Source organism: Pelecanus crispus, chromosome 2, assembly GCF_030463565.1.
Source record: "Pelecanus crispus isolate bPelCri1 chromosome 2, bPelCri1.pri, whole genome shotgun sequence".
NCBI lineage: Eukaryota > Metazoa > Chordata > Aves > Pelecaniformes > Pelecanidae > Pelecanus > Pelecanus crispus.
In genome coordinates this window covers 147,298,620-147,320,721 of record NC_134644.1, presented here as the reverse complement: position 1 = coordinate 147,320,721, position 22,102 = coordinate 147,298,620, and the positions used below count along the sequence as shown (strand labels likewise).

Here is a 22,102-nt window from a genome sequence, read left to right as displayed (position 1 = left end):
ATGATAGTTGGAACTAGTATTAAATAATAGCTGGAACTAATGAAGCCAGATTCTTTTACTGGTTTTGACTGGTGGCTGACTGACTTTACAGTCTGAGACAGTGCAAGCTCCAAATGAATCTTTCCAGTAATTGGTGCATTTGAAAGGGCTTTTTTTCTTTTTTTTTTTTTTTTTTCTACACAGGTTCTGTAATGCCTAACAAGGTATCAAGGTATGAGTTTCTAATTATCATTTTGTAGAACTTGGAGGGTCTGTTTCCACTGCTCATTTTCATAAAATTTGTAGAAACATAATTATCTTTGACATTTCTTTCTCCATCTTCTGTGGAATTAGCTAAAGGACTCTGAAATTAGAGGACATACACAGAGTATTTTCTCAATAGGTGAATAGGACAGAAGAGTTCAGCAGTGAATTTTGGGACTTATGAATTAAGATTAACTTGGTATTTTTAGCAGACAACGAAACAACTATAGGAACACCTGGAGAATGACTGCTTGTTTCAGCAATGACTCTTTCATCACAAATGCCAAGCAGCACATCATGATAATCCCATGCCTTTCCTTCCCATCTCCTCTCCCCCACTGCAGTACTGGATCCATTCATTGTACTGAATGCCACTGATCAATGGATTCCCTCTGAATGGTCAAATATGATTTGGGCATGTTTTAAACAGGTTTCAAAAGCATTTGAAACATAGTGTCAGCAGATTCACTCTCTGCAGAAATTGTTACAGAATTTCTTATGGATTCTTTGATAATTATATACTTTATTGGATAACATTGTGAGAGAGTAAGGATAATATAATACCTTAGGGACAGAGGTATATGGTTTTACCTTAGCTCAGTGTTAGGCTAGGTAACACCTTACCTTCTAAAGATCCATTTCTTCCACACTGTACACGGAAGTAAAGACAATTAAATACTCAGGTAGCACGCCTTTCTTGTACATCATTTCTAGACTCTGTCACCATAAGATGTAGTTTCTAGTTTATGTGTGCCATGATGGAAGACATTTAAACCTAAACTGATATATGAGCTCAAGTGTTTCAGTTTTCAAGTAGCTGACTTGAAGGTATCTTACGGGAGCTTGAAGACTTAAGTCACATTTACAAACTAAAAATTTTGACCCTGAAAATCAGAAGATGAATAGTAGTAGCTCTTTAAAACTTTATCCAAAACAAAAGATGGCATATTCTGAACTATCCTGTATCTTTATAAAAGACTTTTGGGGAGCAAGCGTTATCTGTATACATTGATTGCTGATATTTCTATTAATTCGCTCTTTTGTTTTTCTTACTTATAAGGCAGACACCAAAACCTGCTATTGCATAGGCATTCTCCAGAAACAATTTCTGAAAATGCTGTGAGGAGCGGTTATGAGCTTTATCTTTGTTGCATTCACCACAACACACTAAGGACAGTGACTTTTCTCTCTCCTTGCTTCCTTTACAAAGGAAAGTCAGCCATATCATCTAGAATTTAGATTAGAAGTTGGAACATGGACACATTACACCAGATCAGAGCAGCTGCCAACCTGAATAGTCTGAACACAGCCAATGCCAGATAAGTGAGAAATCCCATAGTAAGAAATTGTGAAAAGCACAGCTCAGTTGGAAGGTCTTTCTTAATCATTCTCAAGCTACTGGACTGCTCTCTGCCCTGGAGTATGCAACTTTCATCACTCAGAAAACTGTTGTATATGAATACAACTGCAGATTTTTCCATATACTTCCATAACTCAAGCTTATTTCCATATACTTGAATTTACTTAAACATGTTCCTGCAACACCAAATGACACTATGCTCTGCATGTCAGTTATCACTGGTTACTAATTTTTTCCTACCATTGTTAGGATTGCTGCCTTTCATTTCATTACAAAATTTCTTTTTTTTTTTATTTTGGGGGTGGAAGGAAACGGACACAACAAGACCTCTCAAAATCTGGGGTCTTTTCTCTTCATGCTATATAACAAATGGAACTTTTTTTCTTGCATAACCCTCTCTGTGAAAGCATTAAAGGATAGTCCTGGTAACTGGAAGGTTTACAACACTAGGAAAAGAGCTAATGCAAACAGGGATTAAATAAATATGTTGTGTTCAAATTAAAGCATCACAAACATGATAAAAAACTTTGGTATCTAATTATCCTCCTTTTCCATCCCCTAAAGTCTGTCTGAAATCTTGAGAAGCAGTGCGGAGAGAGAAAGGAAAAACAGGTCAGCAGGAGGGAAGAGTTTCAATGTATTTGTTTTTAAACAGCATAAAATGAGGATAAAATTATTTCTAGAGTACTTAAAAATAATCTAGAAAAACAAACCCAATATTTTCTGTCTTCACTAGATCTTCTTAAATTTATCTGTTACATTAAATTACTTCTTGGTACAAGACTCAAACAAGAAAAATCCTGGCTAAAACTACCAGCATTGCAGAACTGCTGTTTAACTTAGTATTTTTGATTAATTTCAACATACTGTTATTAGCAACATTTTAATTACAATTGTTGTATACACACATACCAGTGAAATTAGATACTTTGGAGTGTTATGGTATTAAGGTTCTTAAAGTTAAGTCATGCCAATGCAGATGTTCCTAGTTACTTTGAAAGCACAAATACTTACACAAATCGGTTGTTTCCAGCTCCAGCATATTTCAATTAGAAGAGTGCTTATAATTTAACAACATGAATGATAGTTAGGCATAGCTAATATGGGAAATCGTTAAGAAATAATACATATAGTTTACATAAGGGAAGGCATTAAAGTCCATCTGAGGCAGATAAGAAGCTGTGATTTGCCCGAGACGAATATAAAATATCACCAAAAGAAGGTGACACTATCAAGGACACATCAAAAACTGACAAAAGTATTTATTTCCCAGTAGCAATCACTTTACAGACCCAGATTACTGGGACTTTATGTTTCTGCAGGTCATTGTGCAGGCTTTTGGGTTTGGGAGTTTTTCCTTTTTCTTTTTCTTTTTCTTTTTTTTTTTTAAGCTGCCAAATGGAGTCCAGCTCCACCCCTACTTTGCATTGCTGCTTGAAAAGAGACATGGTAGGTAATGTAATACAGCATTAAATCAATGCAGAAGCTGAAGTACGCAAGCTGTGGTAGCAGGAAGATCCTCTCCGTGGGTAATGTCTCTGGCAGGAGCACCCTTTATGCACAGAAAGTTGTTAATTTTTCCTGCTGTGCTCTGGGCTTCCACAGGTAACAGTATAATGTTTCTTCCAGAACAGCATCTCTTACAATACAATTTTCATGTAGGTATATTTTGTATTCCATATGAAATAGGGAAAAAGGTGGTCATTTAACTCATAAAACATTGTATATATCCATACGCTGTGTGGATAGAGTTACTGCTCTCTTACCTTCTGTATTAAGTCTTTGAAAAATTGTCAAAGGGGTGGGATATATAGTAAAGTTCCAGCTCACAGAAATTAGCTACAATAACCCAAGGCATTTCTATCCATACTTGTACATCCACTATACACCCATAAGAGCTAAGACTATGCATTTTTTTCCTGATATATTTTTATTTAGATTAAACCAACATTAGATCTATAAGCATGTCTTTGTTTTAACCAAAGCTAATATAAAGGTAATATTAACAAGAAAGAAAGAAAAAAAAAAAAATGACCAGACCAATTCAGTACGACCAGATTTCAAAATATGAATCTGAAATGAGTTAACTGTACCTTGAGTCACCTGTTGGATGGCTAGCATCATCCCAGAAACCGTATCAGGAATCAAATTTTCCTTCCAATTATAGACAGGCACCCATTTCAAGATGGGCAGCCTTCTCATACACCAGACTTTGATATCTTCAAAGCGAACAGCCTGGATCTTCCTCCAGACTGCACTTCTTTTCCTTTTTGCCCCTGTCATCATTCCTACCCCTCAAAAGCAGTTCCTCTTTCAGAAGAGCAAACAGTTGAGGAATCACCCTGATTTGTGTCAGTCTCCAGTTTTCTTCTGAGATTTTGCAGTTTCAAAACTACAGAGAAAAAAAAATGCACAGAAGCACTTAAGATTTCTGCAGCTGCTCTCTGACTATACTTAATAAAAACACTTATTAAATGTTTCAATCATATAAACAGCTACATGGAATGCAAGAACTGTTTATAGCAAAGATCGTATTTTCCGCTCTTTGCAAAAATTTGGTCTAGTCTCACATTAGTTTGTGATTCTTTGCAGTAACATCCCGCTTTATATTCCCTGCAATGCTTGTGCTTTTGGCCTCAGTCCAGTGGCAAAATGAGGTATTACTGGGTGTGTGTACGATATAGGCTGGGCTATGCTAATATGAGTGGGAAGTGCCCAGCGGAGCAGGCATCTCCCTGCCAAGCCCAGGAGAGCAGCCTTGGCTCTCCTGGGGGGAGCTTTTCTGGCTGCGGTCGGAGGGCATGAAGTCCTCAGTAACGCTGGTGCTAGCAAACTTGTTTTACTCCATCCCTGTTTCGTCTTCTAAATGACAGTAAAAAGCTTATTTACGTAGAAAATTCAGAATCACTTAGCAATAAGTCCTGCTGAAAACATAGATAGATTCTCTCTGGAGGCTGAAGTCTCAGACCAAAGTGTAGCAAGCTCGAAGTGCAGTGGAGGACTGCAAGGTGTCAGCTCCACGTGTCAAGTGCTGAAAACACCTGTGATGATCGTTCTTCCCCAAAACTACCCCTTTCTGCTCTGAGTAGTCCACCCAGCAAAGGCACTCTCAGTGAAGACAGTTCACCGAGCAACTATGGATCCTGTAATAACTTCATGCACCTTGTGCATGATACAAAGTGTTCAGATACAAAGTGATAAGAGCATGGAAGAGGTTTAAAAGTCAAGACATTTAAATGCCTTGTCTGATACGGAGCAAGGACACAGTGGCATTCTTCTAATTTTTTTTTTTATCTCTGGAAGGCAAAAAAATTTAAGTTAATGTGTAAGATCCATCACATGGGTGAAGTGTCTTCCCAATCACTGTTCTGCAGTAGGCAATAAAAATAAATATATTTTTTAAATATTTCCATTTCATTTATATAAATTAGTTTACATTTTATTGTTTAGATTAAGAGGAACAAAACTGAAGCATTGTCCATGCAAAACAACTTTAGAAAAGTGAGTCTTTGTTTCCAAATGCAACAGGGAGAAAAGCACAAGGGCAAATGCACCACAGTTCATTCTAGAGAGTGACATTCCGGTGCTGTCCACTGTTGTGTCCCTTAGAAGTGCAAAGGGAAAAAAGTAAAAAAGAAATAGCAGGAAAAGGTTGCTTCAGACAGACACTTTTAACTATTCCAGGCATACTTACTCTATGCCCTGCCCATCCTTTAACCATGTACACCTTTTAAAGAACAGAAGAAACACACAAGACATGTTTACCTTAGTTCTGTTCACTGGAATAAACCTCTAAGCATTGATTCCTTTTTTCTTTCTTTTTTTTTTTTTTTTTTTTGTGTGTGTGTGTGTGTTTTGGGGGTATTTGTGTGTGTGTGTGTCCCTGCTTTTAGCTTGAAGGTGCAGTTCAAGGACTTCATAATCAAAGCCTTTATGACTGCCAAGTGTTTCACAACACAGAACTTTCCCTACTTTCAATGATCAGAAGTGGACAGGAGTCCTTTGAGCTACAGTGAGAGTTACTCAGCTGTCAGGGGCTGCTTAGTTTCGATAAAATGTTCAGTGCCTCTAACTTTAATAGCATTTACTGGGTAAAAAAATATCAAAATACATTTCTACAGATAGATATGTATGTATAAATGTACCCAACTTCAGGTACTTGTGTAATAGAGACTAACCCAAATATTTTTTAAAAAATCAATGCTCACTAGAAGCTCTGAATGTTCTGGAAAAGTTAAAAACAAAAAAAATTTGAAACCAAAGAACCGTCACTAAACACACAGGAACATACTCTTCTTTCTTCAAACTTTTCACATCAAAATGCTGAAGCTGTTTGAAAAAGCCTGTAATTGAGATTTTCCCACCTCATATTTGCAGAGTCAGTAAGTTTGGACAGTTTTCATCAACCTCAGATTAGTATCTGAACTCCTAGGATTAGCCATATCAACAGACTTTTGTCCATCACCAATAACAAGGGATGGTTTCTCTCTGTGGGTTTGTGCATGCATGAGTGCAAACATCTTACAACTAATACTTGAAAATAAGCCCTGCTAGTTAGACAGAACTGCACATGCAAAGTCTTTGGGATGTTCGTGCTGGTATGGAATTTGTGCGGAAATATTGTCTTACTCCAACTATTATTTTGATGAATCATCATTAAATCTGGAGTTGATAAACATCATCACTAGTCTTGAAAAGCATCGTTACTTGTTGTAACTTTGAAATTAATAAAGTACTCTTAGTTAACAATGACACAAAAGAACATACCATTTACAACCCCCCAGATAAGACATCAAAATTTTTAAGGGAAAACAGATGTACAGGTTTGCATAACAGCAAACCTAAATCTCACTACACAGTAGTCCAACATTTGAATCTTAAAGAAACATCAAAAAACATTTTCCTAAAACACATTAATATCCTTAACTGAAACACATACTGTATCACACACATGATGTTTAAACTTTTTCCCATCAGGTGGCTTTCATTAACCTATAAACCTACAATCTATAAACCCCCTAAACTATGCAGGCTTGTCATCCTTCAAACTGTATCATGATGTACATGAGCTACCAGGACTGTCAGACCCTCTCCTTTCCTGAAGCAGGTGTATAAAACTTAGTTTTCTGGAACAACAAAGGATAGGTGTGAGGAACCTCTGGTTTTACACATTTAAGTCACTGAATTCACACACACACAGTTGTAAACTTAGATCATTTACAATTAGCTCTTTTGAAGAGCTTATATAAGTAAAACCTTTTTTTTTTTTCTAGAAAATACCCAATAGTATGACTCTAACAGTGTACATATGTACACTGCTAAAAAGATAACTACCATAAGTCAAAATTTAGAATACAGACAGTACATAAAAGGAAAAAAAATAGCATCATAGGTCAGATCTGGTGGGCTTTTCAAACTTTGTTTATAATAGGTTCACTGAAAAATCAGGTGAGGGACAGTCTATATTTTCATCAGCTCCTCTAACATTTAAAAACATTGGATATTTGCATACATGGTGGATACATGCAGTTATGAGGTTTGATTCTCTGGCGCTGGCCTCAAAGGATAAAAAAAAAAAATCTAATATTTTACTCCAACCTAGACCTCAAAAAGAAAAATTTTTGGCAAACTCTGGGATAGAAGTCCTAATCCCCTCTTCATATGGAAGCAGCTTTTGCAGGAAATCACTGCACTTTTGCACCAGAACTTTTAGTCTTCACATAAATTGACAGGAAAGTTCAAGAACAATAATTACGTTTACATATGCTCACAGTTACAGTTAAATGAAGTTATTCATATCTTAGGCAGACATAAATGCCATGATGGAAATAACGTGACTTGTTCTTTGTAATTTTTCTCAAGAAGACAGATCACTTATTAAATATCTGCAAACATCCAATATTAAACCAATTTGGACTAACTAAACCTGTATTCATAGAATCATAGAATCACAAAATCATGGAATGGTTTGGGTTGGAAGGGACCTTTAAAGGTCATCTAGTTCCAAACCCCCTGCTGTGGGCAGGGACACCTTCCACTAGACCAGGTTGCTCAAAGCCCCATGCAGCCTGGCCTTGAACACTTCCAGGGATGGGGCATCCACAACTTCTCTGGGCAACTTGTTCCAGTGTCTCGCCATGCTCACAGTAAAGAATTTCTTCCTAATATCTAACCTAAATCTACTCTCTTTCAATTTAAAATCATTACCCTTCATCCTATCACTACACTCCCTGATAATGAGTCCCTCCCCATCTTTCCTGTAGGCCCCCTTTAAGTACTGGAAGGCCACAATAATGTCTCCCTGGAGCCTTCTCTTCTCTAGGCTAAACAACCGCAACTCTCACAGCCTGGCCTCATAGGGGAGGTGCTCCAGGCCCTCAATGTCTTCATGGCCCTCCTCTGGACCCACTCAAGCAGGTCCATGGCTTTCTTATGCTTGGGGCCCCAGAGCTGGATGCAGTACTCCAGGTGGGGTGTCACGAGAGCAGAGTAGAAGGGCAGAATCACCTCCCTTGACTTGCTGGCCATGCTTTTTTTTAGGTAGCCCAGGATATGATGGGCTTTCTGGGCTGCTAAAGCACATTGCTGGCTCATATTCAGTTTTTCATCCACTGGTACCCCCAAGTCCTTCTCTGTAGGGCTGCTCTCAATCCACCAATCTCCCAGCCTGTATCAATATTTGGGATTGCCCCAGCCCATGTGCAGGACCTTGCACTTGGCCTTATTGCACTTCTTGATGGCATCCCTCTAGAGTATCAACCACGCCACTCAGCTTGGTGTCATCCTGCTGTATTCCTGCTGATTTACATCATTTGTTCCCCAAGAACATCCAGTTCATCCAAGTCACTTCCCCATGTTCTCTCATCTATCCTCGCTGGGCAAGGGAAAGTACCTGCTATCATTAATCCAAAGTTATGTGTATCTTTCTGGCTGGCTGGCCGCTGCCCAGCTGAATATATAATGATTGTCCTCTCCCCAACTTTACTTCAGCAGTGTAACAAATTTCCATTCATCCTTGTCCTCTATCCTGACCAATGATTTCTATGAACTCAGTTTTGATACTGCCATCTTTCTGCCAAATGCAGATAAAAATGGCTAAAAAATTCAGATCATACTAGATGAAAGACTCGAGAAAAAAAGACAGGCAAAAACCTTGGTCACACAAAGATTGTGCCTTTAGGAAAGATGGCTAAAATTCCAAGAGAAATCATATGAAAAAGTCCAAGTATGTTTGACAAAATGCAGCTGGGTGGGAAAGAAAGTCAGGCTGAACTAGATACTACTACAAACAGACCAATCTGTGCAGTCCATACATCACAGAACACAGCACATGAGAATATTATACAAGCTACTGGAAAGATAAGAGTGTGACAAAAAATGGAACAACATGAAAACAGTGACAAAAATCCACACCTTCAACAAAGCATTCCTGCATTTTGAGAATTTGTAAAAAAATAAGTTATCGATCATATATATTACATAAAATATTCAACTCAGACACAGAAGCTGCATACATTTAAGTATGGAAATTATTTACTACTGAAATCAAAGGAACTTCCACCTCTGAAATTCTGGTGCAACAAAACCAAACACGACCAGCTGGGTTAGTTCAGTTGGTTAGAGCGTGGTGCTAATAACGCCAAGTTCACAGGTTCAATCCCTGCTTACTTGCATGGGGGTTGGGCTCAATGATCTCTCAAGGTCCCTTCCAACCCAAAGCATTCTATGATTCTATGATAACTCACAAACTCTGAAGCTTCCCAATACACCTTCCAAAGTTGGATGCAATGCATTTATTTTCAGTAATACCTAACTCTAAAATTACCCTGATTTCAATAATCAAATACTTAAATGTGGACCTAAATTGAAAAAGATATGATTTTTGCCCTTTGCAAAACAGATTAAGCTAAAATCTCCATCCCTTCATCATACAGGACGTTTAAGAGCCACTATGGCTTGACACTAATACCTCCTCTGCCACAGAGTAATCAGAATTATCACAAGATAAAGGTGAAAATCCAGGCAACACAGAACTCAGACCCTGACTCCGATGGCTTGGGGTCAACTTTAACATCTTTGTAAATGGGGTTTTCAGCACCGTTGACGATGCTGTGCTGCCCAAAACTGTGTGAAGCAACACTGACATCGAGTGGCTTCACTTGGTATTTTTCTTCAGTTATTGCAGGGTCCAAGAGCACTGTCTAGATCTGCTACTGCCTCATCACATGATGGTTTTTGAACTGGTTAATGTTAACTACAGAGTTTAATAACACAGTATGTTAAAAATCAAAGATCTGTAGCATCAATAAAAGCTTTATTTGCTACATTTCAAATGTATTTACTGGTCAGAAATTCAAGACAGAAAGTCGACTGATAGATTAGCAAGGTACTGAACTATAGGAGGTCCTAATGCTCAGGTACAGTCTGCTCTCAGCTCATCTAATGAATGAGAAATAAGTGCAGAACAGACAAAAAAAAAAAAAAAAAAACCAGCACACTATAATGCAACCATCCTCTTGAATGCCATTCCTGTTGTGATACTTACAGCTGTCTGCTAATAAATTGCCACACAGTTGCTAATGAATAAAAAAAAATTAAAATTATTGGGAAATTATACTAAATTATTTTAGGACACCTAAAATAAGCATGAGAAACCTAACAGTGTCCACCTCTTAGGGAAAACATCTGTAAAGAAAATCTCATTTTTTTTAAGATTTTTTTCTAGTAGCTGTTTGAAGGTCAGCTTATCTTCAAATTAGTAAAAAAAGGTTAACTTTTTTCTTTCTAAATGAGGGATAGGTGTCACAGAATGGGCTGGAATCTGAGATTTATGAATGTGTACATTTGAGAACACATCTTCATAGCAAAAATACACACATACACTGACATTTAACAGAGAAATATTTTGTGGTAACCCTTAGCCTTGACACAGACTCATCTGTCCAAGACAGATGCTGTTTAAGGTCTCAGTATCAAAAATGTTTGTTGATAAAATGTCTAAATCACAAGCACCAGTTTCTTCATATTATTTTGCTTATCCAAATGTTAAGGCAGAGTGCATAAACCAGATTTTCTGACTAGTGAGTGCACAAACCAGCCTGTAAGCCATGCAATTAAAGGAGACTATTTTAACTTTGGAAACCAACAGATCCAAGCTCAAGTGACCCCCTTCCCTTGCGTACCTTATGGGTTGGCGGGGGCTTGGCAGCCTGTGGAGCAGCTGCACTGCAGAAGCAGCTCTTCACTGATTTTGATTCTAGCCTCAACCGCTGGAGAACGAGGTTCAAAACCTCCGCTCACCAGAAATCCCCATCACTTCAAATCAGTGGGTATTGAGCATTTAAACACACCTTGAAGAAGTATCCATCCTCGTGTCTGAGACCTAATCTGTAAACAACAGTGCTGAGACCTGGCCCACCACAGGTCGTGAGGCACTGAGGTGCTGATACAGCTGGGAAGACCAAACCTGACTTCCCATGATAGGGCTCCATTTTTCCTGCAATTCAGGTGCAATTGTCTTGCAAGTCAGACAAACATCAGATAGGTTTAAAATGTAACTATGTTCAAAAAGGGAAACCCACTGTTCCCAAGCCACCAAAGGGTTTGTACATCAAGTTACTTTTTACCTGAATTAACACAATGTTCTCGTTAACCACAGAACATTTAGGTGCTCACGGATTATGGTTTGTCTAATGAGGGAATTATTTGCGAACAACTATCATGAAACAAGTGTTCCTGAAGAATATCTCCAGATATCCTTAGAATCATAGAATAATTTAAGAGGGGAGGGACCTCTGAAGGTCATCTCATCCAAACACTTCCTCAAAGAAGGGATAACTCCAAAGCCAGATCAAGTTGCTCAGGACCTTGCTCAGGAGCAGCATTTTGCAAATCTCCAAGGATGGAGATTCCACAAGGCCTGGGGACAAACTATTTTTGTGCTTACCTCCCCTCACTGTATTTTTCCGCCCCTGTGTATTCAATGAGAATATCCCTTGCTACTGCTTGTGAGCGTTGCCTCTTGCCTTCTGCTATACAACTCTGACAACAGGCTGATTCTGTTTTCTCTATTACCTTCCTTTACTTCTTCCTAAGACACAAGAGTCCCTTGCTTCAGTTAACTTCACTTTCAAGTGGACTCAAAACATAAGACAGTCTTATGAGAAAAAATGACCACACATGAAGCTAATCAATAATAGTAATTGTCTTTTTTTATCAATAAACAACATAAGTTGACTCCAAGCCTTCAGACACAAAACGTATATTAAGGGTAAGTGCAACAAACTTCACTTTGGTGGACCAGTAGCAATGTGTGACTAAAAAGAAAGTCATCCCTGTGAAACAATAACTCTACTGCCTGTGAGTATGTTGAAAACAGGAAAACCTTAGCTACCATCAGGACATGAAAAAAAATAGTTTTAATAGTCATATAATAGATCAATAAAACAAATTCAAGTAAGAGGAAAAGAATGCTGAAATGCAATATCACTGTCCTTTTGCTTCGAAGGTGGTGCAGAAAGAATCACTTTCCTGTAGCATCTTCTGGGTTACCATTTCTTCCCCAAAACATACGCTACATTAAACACTGTGGGCAATGTAGAAAGTTTTCCACATTCTTTCTTGAGTGTTACATCGTCTTATGGCAGAGGAATGGATACTAAATAGAAGATTATCCCAGTTTACATAGCCTTCCTTCATTAGTAAGTTTTTGTTCCAACACACCTACAGAGAGAAGATACCACTATCTGAATAATCAGAAATACCTTGCCTCCAGACCCTTCAGCAGATAAAATCCCTTCTTTTGCATCCCATGATAATCTTATCACACTCCTTTTTTGCTGTGTGAAAGCCTCTAAACGCCTTGTTTCTACCCACTCTTACTCTGCACCATGCTTCTGCTAAGTATTTTACAGAGATTCATCATTCAGTGCAAGTGTTAAGTTACAAAGCCCTGCAATTTTAGAATGTCCATATACTTTACTCATTGGCTTAATTTCATCCAGCTGAAATGGATACTTAATCACCTCACTGAGGAAACTAAGTTAAGAGTGTATTTATAAGGCAGCATATTAAACCAGATCTGTAGGCTGTCATAATATAAATTACAGTGGTAATAGATTTTACAACATACAACAGAAAATACAGCCATTCAAAAAGGAAAGCCTATGAAATGTAATAATTAAAATTTAGTAATTAAATAGCTAGCATCTTGCTGCCCTCGGAAACGGCAAACAGATGGAATTCCAGAGGCACAGCCAAGCAAATTCCATGAAGCCTGTGGAACAGCTAAATTAATTCCTGAAAACCCCAATCTAAAAGCATGAACAAATTCACATAATCCTCTGTTTCTTCCTTTTAATTTTAAATATCTGAAAATGTATCTTATGAGACTGCTACCTTGTAGTCTGTGTACTTTACAAAAAGTTTCACATTTAAAATGTACAGTACATGCTAAATAAAGAAGGGGTTACTTTTCAAACATGACCCCAAAAAGACTTAAATGCTTTCCTTCCCCAAAATTATTGTTTGCCACAATGACTTAATAATTGTCAGCAAGAACACATGAAAATCCAGTGTATTGTACACAATGCTATCCTAGTGGCTAAGAAGTTAGAAGGCAGAAACTTCTGTGCTAATAATAATCTGAATTGTAATACTACCTTTTACTGGTTTCAGAAATAAGCCTGAAAGGTATATAGAGGCATAAGAACATTATTTTTCTAAACAACTTTACTACTAAAAAGGATAGAAACCTCAGAAAACTCACACAATAAACAGTTGTACTGAACTATCTTGCTTGCTTCAATAAAAACTCTTGGCCTTGCTTGGGACGTAGTGAACTAAACACACACAAAATACTTCAGTTTGAGAGAAAGTGTTTTAAACTACCCCATATGTGTATCCACAGTTTAAAAAAAAATAATAATAATTCCAAATTCTAACAGTTTAGAAATAAGTCAAACTAAATCTTCCAGTATACTTGCCAACTGCTTTGAAATGGGTAACCTTGTTGCTACTTCTCCAGCACTTTCTTCCAAAGTGTCAGGAACAAAAACCACCCAATCTGTCTACAGTAACTCAGAACACAGTGACTCGCATTCCAGGTGCTTAAGAATCCATGAAAATACATAAAAAAAAGAGATTGCTCATTCAAAGATGCCATCCAGACGAGTCCATATATTTTATTCAAAATTTCCACTACACAGATGCATATTCCCCGATTCCCAAGCCACAGTCCATTTTAATTTGCATAAAAAATTCAGAATAATTGAGATGAGAACCCAACAAAATGCATCTACTTGCACATTTTATGCAACTGTGTACATTTTATACCACTGATTATGTAAGAAAGCAATTCCATGTATATTCAGACTTGCATGGCCTGGACTCTATCGTTTGGACATTTTTGCCCCAATTGTTACTGGTCTATAATTACTGCAGAAAAATCTGTTCTAGGTGATCTTGAGCAATGCATTCTGTCTCTATAACTCTGCTTCAGATGCTAATTAAGATTAATAAGAGAACATTCCTGTTTTCTTCTTATGTGATTGCTAATGACCACGTTGATGAAGAAAAGGCTGTCATTTTGCTGCTTTCTTAAGTATTGGCTGTTACTCAGATTAGACAATTTAACATTAGATAGTAGCAACTCAGGTAGTCTCAGTAAAGGCCTTATGGCTTTGAAACATGGTCCCTTTCCCAGGGTTCTAGGGAAATGGTCCACATCACGCCACACAGTATGTCCTGTGTTTCCTAGGAATACGAAAATGGCACCAACTAGAGGGCGGAGAGCAGCTGGTAAAGGTGGGACAATGTGCTTGGCGTGGCCGCGGCGTACAGCATTCGGTCCTGCTTGAGGGGGCGGGGAGGAAGGGAGAACTTCGGCCACGGCCCACTAAAAAGAAATGGTTACTTCGTTATCATGGCTGAATTGCTCACGCTTTAATTAAACCACATTTTTAAGATGCTTGAAAAGTTTCTTTGAAATGTGCGCGTCAGGACAAGAGAAACACACCGTAGCTACTGGGCAACTGTTGCAGAACTTCAGTTGTTTTCCAAAATAATCAGTATCTGCCCTAGACAGCTCCAATTCTTATGAAATTGTGACCCCTCCCTTGTCACAGTGAGGGAGCACAAACAACTGAAATCATTCCATGCCACTGCTCTCTCCTAAATACTTTTAAACCTGTATTTTTAAGATGTATTGCCAAAACAGAAAACCATTGATCGATTATACACAAATTTTTCAAATACATTTTGGAAAGTAATCCCGAAGACTGTGCTTTTCAGTGTATATGCATTTAAAATTTTACATATAAACTTTAAAGATCTTTTATCATTTTCTCAGCCTCATTTTCTGTAATCCCATAAACAATGGAAACACAAAACCTGCATCTTACTGTTTTTTTTAAAAAAAAAAAGTCTAAGGGATTAAACTAATTCTCATAGCAGTTATGGAAATATCTCTCTCGACCCCAGTGATTGCTTAATTGACTGTGGAGTGCTTTGTTAAATAAAAATGCACTTGAGCATATGGCTGGATAGTTTGCTGATCCAGGTGCTGAGCAGTTGCTTTTGTTTAGTTCCTTATTTTCACAAGTGACACAAACCATTTTCTTTTGCCTTTTTCCCCCATAGATCCTTTTCTATTGCCACTTTTGAAATTTAGACATTTTAGCTCGTGTTGATTTTGCCTTCTCTTCCACTGGTTTACAATTCATTTTCCTCCTCTTATATAAGATTTGTGTGTTCTGACTCTCATACTCCATACTCTTATACTCTTCCACGCCATTAAAACCTGTCCCATGTGCTCAGATGCACTGATGCAATTATTTACTGATTTTTTTTCCTCTCATAGATCAGTTTTGCACCTTCCCAGTTTAGAGTTACTTCCCTCAGATGAATCTTTCCTTGACCTTCAAAAATTTGCAAAGTTTGTAAGTCAAAAGTTAGGAAGAACAGTGCATAAAATAAGGTATGTATAGCACAGTTTTGTTGTTTCAAATTATAATTACTTTGAGTTAATTTTGCCAAAGCTGAATTTGTAATAGGATTCCACTGGAGAGTGGGGAAACTTTCTCCAAGAAAGTTTTTTTTTTAAAAAAAATCTTGCTTTAAAACAAATCTTGGGACTATTTCTACAGAAAATCTTGTATCTAGAATGAGAGAAACAGATTAGTTCAAAGTGCCTCTTCAGACTTCAAAGAAATTTGGTGTGCTTGCTTATACACTTTGAATGAGAAGCAAGACTAATTTCACCTACCTCTACTGACACCAGTTTGTCACTTCCAACTCCCATTTCAGTCTCCATGGACAGAAGAGCTCTGTGCGTGCTCCTCTATTGCGTTTCAGATGCCCTCTGGCCACCCATAAAGGGAAGGAGGAAACATTACAGAGAAGTTCATGAGGAGGGAAAGCAGTGAGACGTCTGATGACCTTCCTTTACAGACTGTAAAGAACTAAAAAGAAATAAAGGGAACCTACGCTGGGACTTCATTTTCCAACTCTTCTTTTGCCTCCTGCTGCCTCCAGCCATCTTAGACCCTGGTGTCTAAATGAGGGCCCTGTCTGCCATCAAAGACTTATTTTATCTGCATCTATAACTAATATCTGCCATGTTGATGTTGCCTTATTTGCATTTGTGTGTTTATTTGTAAAGTGTTATTTAAAGAGCCAACAATTTAAAACAATGTCAGTATAACATCATGCAGGAAACACTGTGAAACTTGATGCTGTAATGAAGCTACTTTTGAAGAAGAAAATGGGACAAACATTTTAGCATTAATTAGAATATCTACATTTAAGAATAAAACCTGTACCAGACAGGAATTTTTTTTTTATACAAATTACAGAGAATTTGAAAAGTTCTACAAAATTCTCTACGTACATATATTTTCCTGAAGTTTCTAAACGATAAATCTGTATGTGTGGTGGTGTGGTTGTCTTCCTACATATAGACAAGGTTTGTGCAAGTGCCCACACAGACATCTGCTCTGTGACAGCACTCGTGTAAACTTCAGTAATATATTTTTCTCTTCCTCATAAATGGATTTTGATTTATGCCCTACCCAAAGGAAAAGCACTATATACATTACATAAATTAGTTGAATGTAAAAAATAAAATCTGCATAGGTTCCCCTTCAATTTTTGAAATAATTAGCTTTTATATCATGCATAATGTTATATCTTAGACTAGGAAGCTATGAAAGTAGTCTGACGCTGATCGTCTTGTATTTGGAAATACATTCTGATTGCACATAAAACATTGCTTTCTAAAGACCTTAAAGGGAAAGCACAACTAAGGTCCCCCGGCCAACTTTGATTTTGTCATTTCCATACCTTTGGGCACCTTCCATAGCCTTCTTAATATCCTCTTAATGTGATAAGGATACAAATTTAGTATGCCATGTTTAAATTTTTATTCTACCTCAAAATCAGAAAAGAATTCAGTGCTTTTAAACCACCCTCTTGCAGAAATGTTCAGATTCAGAAAGGTGTCAGAATATTTGGAGCATTACTGAGATACCTCTCACAGTTTGCACAGCTGCGTAAAAGAAGTTCTTTGTCTCTCAACCATTCTCATTGTTCAAAGAGAAAAGAACATGCCAAAAGTCTTCTGGAGACTTTTGGCTCCATGATGGACCCAATGTAATGTTTGCACTCCAGCAACCCTTTATTCTAAACAGAAAACCTACAGAAAAAAAAAAATCTGCAAATTTTTATGGAACTTTTATTTAGTTATTCTTAAGCCTTGCAAGTATCTACTATAGGAGTCGTAGATTTAGTAGAATTATTTCAAAATAAGTAACTCTGGACCACTTGGAGAAGCTTACTAAGCACATCCTTAAATCCAAGCACATTGAGAATCCCACTGAAATTACTGACTAATTATGTATTTATGTTTGGGAATATATTTCCTGAATCAGCTTTGTCTTTGTAACATCATAATCATTTCAAAAGGATGAGAAATAACAAGCAACTGTAATTTCAGGGGAGAGAGAAATGACACGAATAATCAGGTTCTTAGAATAAAAGAAAGTAACAATAATCTTGCTTCCACGTGATATCATCCATAGGAATAAAAACAAAGGCAGAGTATAAATAAAAAATTTCTAAAGATGACGTAATTCTTGCTTTCTCAACGTTTTCTATGAGGTGTAGGAGTCTAAGTTTAAAGTTGTTCCAGAAAAAAATAAAAAACTCCAAACATTTCAAACCTGATCTTTTTTTTTCCATTTTTAAGAATGTATCTGTTTCTATGTTAAGACATCTATACACTAAATTTTAAAAGCTAATTTCAAAACTTAGGAAAAGTAGGACTTATAGTGAAAATGCTGAAACATATTAGAAGTAACACTTTATCCACATTCAAACATTTCCTGCAACTTTAAAATTTGAACTGAAAGTCTCTAAACAAAAAATGTTGATCACTATATCAGATTAAAATACATGGAAGAAGCCAGTCAAAAAGCAATCACATATCAGTTGTTTATGGTTTACCCAATAAAACCCTGAATAATGTTTAGGCAATGTCATCTGCTTGATGTATGTGTTGCTGGAGTTTACGCAGCCAAAAACAGCAGCATTACAGAGTTACAAGGAATAATTACGTATATGAATAGATTACTACTTCGGAATTAATTTTCTTTCCATCTGGTGTACATTTTATTTTGACCACAAATGAGGTACTATCCTAGGAAGCTGATTAACAATTATTGTAAACAATACCAAAGAGAGCAATCTGATTGATCTACTGAGTGCATTCCTTGCTTGCTCTAAGGCACAGCAACAGCAACAGTCCGTGACCACACCGGGTAGGAGCACAGCTCCATCCCTATAGCTAGCAGGTGTACATTTCAGCTTGTTTTCATTTACTTCTGAAAATAAGAGATATTGCACGTACTTTTTGAGGAAAAGCTGTAACACCAGTATTTCAAAATATACTTTCCACAAATTTGTACCCCAAATATTGCTGAATCCTTATTCTCTCAAACATCCTGTAAATAGTGTCATTTTTTTCATACCTTTTACAAGGGACAAAGGCTTCCAAGGGCACAATTTAAACTCAAATTTTGTCTTCAAGACTAATATTTAGATTTAAAGATCTTTAGGACAGGGACCACTGTTATCTTCTGTGTTATGTGCAATGCTGAGCAAGGAGCGGACAGTAATATTGCTGCAGAAGTTTTCCGAGACCACAAAAGCAACTTAGATTATTTTTAATTTATGAGGAAGGAATTAATTTATTATTTGTATGGAACTACAGTACTAACTGGGATTGGACTTCATGGAAAGCATCCACACCAATAAATAATGAGGTACAGAAAATTAACTTGTGCATTGGACCCTTTAGTGTTCATACCGCTCCATTTTTTGCTCACTCCCTGGATCTTTTGGGCTGCTCCATGTAACTGAGCAAAGTTCAGAGAAGGGTTCACTCCAAAAAAAACATGGCCAAAAGGCAGTATGGATAAGGTTACAGCAGTTCTGTCTTTTTCTACATACCTAGTCCTGCAATATTATATCCTACAAGTTTTTCAATCCTCACAAAGCCCTAAAAATCCTCATGCTGCACTCTGAAATGTGCATACATACCTTTACTTCCATTCTATATAAACGTTGCACTGGTGAGCTGGACAAACTGCCCTCAGTTTATTTCAGAAACTTTAAAATGAGAGGAGTACGCAAAGAATAGCGGCTGTTTCTTATAGCCACGGGCACACCACGCAGGGTGCAGCAGAGAGCCAAAGCCAGCTGCGGTGCCACACAGTGTTGATGAGAAGACCATCACAGGCGCCAGCCAGCCTGTGCCGCTTGGCTTCAGGGCCAGGGGCTGACTGCCCATATAACTAAAACCAGTTTCAATCCTGGACAGCCTAAGGTTGAAGAGACAGGACAGACAGACAGACAGAGTGGCAACAGAGGAAGACTACCCTCACTCCTGGCAGTGGGCTGCGGCAGCCTTCTGCCCTGCTTTCCCCGTCAAGGTCCAGCTGTGCGATGCATCCAGCAGATTAGTAACTCCTCACTTCAAAATTCAAGATGCTGTTAATATCATTCCCTATCCAACATTCGGTTTAACATTTTTAAAAGACCTAACTCCATTTCTATCCATAGCTAACATTCCAAGAGATTACAATTGCCTGAGCAGGGGGTTACACTGGATGATCTCAGGAGATCCCTTCCAATCGAGAAGATTTTGCGATTCTTCGGCTCCATGAAATGGATGACTTGCTGGTCATAATGAAGTAAGCACTACAGAGATGCCATAAACTGATCCTCAGGTTTCTCACTCTTTTTTTGTAATGTTACCTGTGTCTACAGAAATGGGAGCAGAAGCAACATCCAGCTGGGAAGTTGTTTAAGCTGTTGTGAAATTCAGCTGTTATTGTTGGCTGGGAGCCGTTCCACTTTCAAATAGTTCTCAAGAGATTCGGTTTTCCAAGGTGTTGACCATCTTACACTCTTATTTCCATCACCTACATTGGGACCCAAAATGCATTCATATTTAATGTCTTGAAAATCCTTTATAAACCTATAAATTATGGAACAGAGTAAGGCAACTGCAGATTAGACAACTGTATAAGAAACCAACCAAATATTAAGTCCTCCAACTAGAAGTACTGTAAGTCCTCTTATCTAGGATCATCCAGAACCAAATAAACAAAAGAGCTTTAACATCCAAATACTCCAGGCACTTTAAAATCCATTTACTTCCAAAGAAATGTATGCTCATGCTGAATAGTACATGTTCAGGATTTGCTGTTTCTTAGTATTGCACATCCAAATGCTTCCTAGAGATTTACAATTCCATCTCAACTTTTCATCCCACATCCACGTGTAACCCAATTCTCTTTCCTGTTGTATGATTCATCACATTACGGACAAACCATTTAACCTCTATGACCTTATCTACCATAGCAAATCGGTGGCCTGTATAATGAGCACAAAGGTGCACCTGCATTCAACTGATAGCATTGAAAGAGCAACCATTAATTCACAACACCTCATAAAAATTAGGCTTGCGTAAAAGCACATCCTTTACAACTCAGCCATAAACAAAAACTAAGAGTAACTGCAAATAGATTATCAAATCAGGCCTTTGTTTTGAAGATACTTGTCTTTCCCTATATTCACCGGCATACAGAACATCAGTGCTAGTACCCTGAAGCGACTGTGTAGCCGTGACTAAAAGCCAGCTGTGTTCTATTTGAAATCTTGGACTAAGGTATTGCTCCAAGTTGTTACAGAATGTCAAACAACAATGACAAAAAAAAAAAAACCTAAAAACATAAACTTTTTCTTTTCCTCCCAATTTTAGGTTTGAATTACTGCTTCTATTTTTTTTAAATTAAATTGCTCATCTGACTTCCATTATGGAATGCTTAAAAAAAAATTAACAAACTGACAAGCCCTTCTTGCACAATGATGCTACAAAAACTGTCCCAAAGGCCAAATTGAAAAGAAAGATATTGTTGGCTGATGAAATATAATTATCTCATTTTGTGCTAAAGTGCTTGAAAATATCCTGATAAGTATAAATGCTGTGCATTTTATCTAAATAATAATTACCTTCAAATAGAAAAGCTAGATGAATACACAATTTGATTTCTGTTATTAAAAAGATTCCCAGTTCCTGTCACCACCATGCTGACTTCCCTCAGATGAGAAAAGATAGCAAGAAAAATACCTAAACAAAAATGTCCTCTCCCAAGCACTACAGACAGAAAGTGTTAAAAAATCCCTGTCAAGCAGCAAAGTGCTCTTGCTTGTTGCCTTGCTTCCATGAGTTATCAGGGGAATTTCAAGGCTGGAGGTATTTCTGAACCTAAAATCTTAGCACATTCCAATGCAGCTCTCCAAATGAAATAAAATACTGTGTATTTACTGTTATGAAATATCTGAAATATGTTTTGTTTGAACACATCCACAGCAGGAGCAATCATAGCTAAAAGAAAGGAATTTCATGTTGTTTAAATAAATTACAGTAACATATATTAAGCAGTAAAAAACCTACTTTCCACTTTGTCTTGCTTAATTATCAAGCTTAGCTGCTTTTCACTGACTTCATTCTATCTAACCTAGTGAGGTAATTTTAGCTTGCATGGTATAAATCATTGGCAAGATTAACAATACATATTAAGATGATGTATGTTTTATTGCTGCTCAGCTAAACATGTCAGCTAAAGTAATTATGGCTATGAAGCTGCATTTATTTTTCCATAATGGGACCCTTTAAGTCACACACATTTGGAGTGAGGCATATCCACTTCAGTCTCTTTCAAGAGCAGTTTTTAACTGCATTACATCATTTAATATGGGGTTGAAAGTTCATTATCCAACGTACAAATCATTTATTCCCAAAACTCCATAACTTTAAGAGGATCTAGGGAACAGCTAAGATTATCAGCACTACAGAAAGTAAATATATATATATGAAAGTGTGTCTTGAGGACTGGATGGCTGAGCGAGATGGCAATGGAATTTAGGACCTTCTGT

At 37.4% G+C, this 22,102-nt stretch overlaps 1 protein-coding gene across 1 annotated transcript in view; it reads right to left on the bottom strand.

The window, feature by feature from the left end:
* SLC26A7 (solute carrier family 26 member 7) overlaps positions 1-3,889 on the bottom strand; it is a 75,505-nt gene extending 71,616 nt beyond the window's left edge. Inside the window, exon 1 of the mRNA XM_075704565.1 lies at positions 3,697-3,889. Within this exon, the coding sequence (XP_075560680.1) occupies positions 3,697-3,889 (193 nt within the window). The remainder of the gene's footprint in view (positions 1-3,696) is intronic.
* Positions 3,890-22,102: the final 18,213 nt, after the last annotated feature.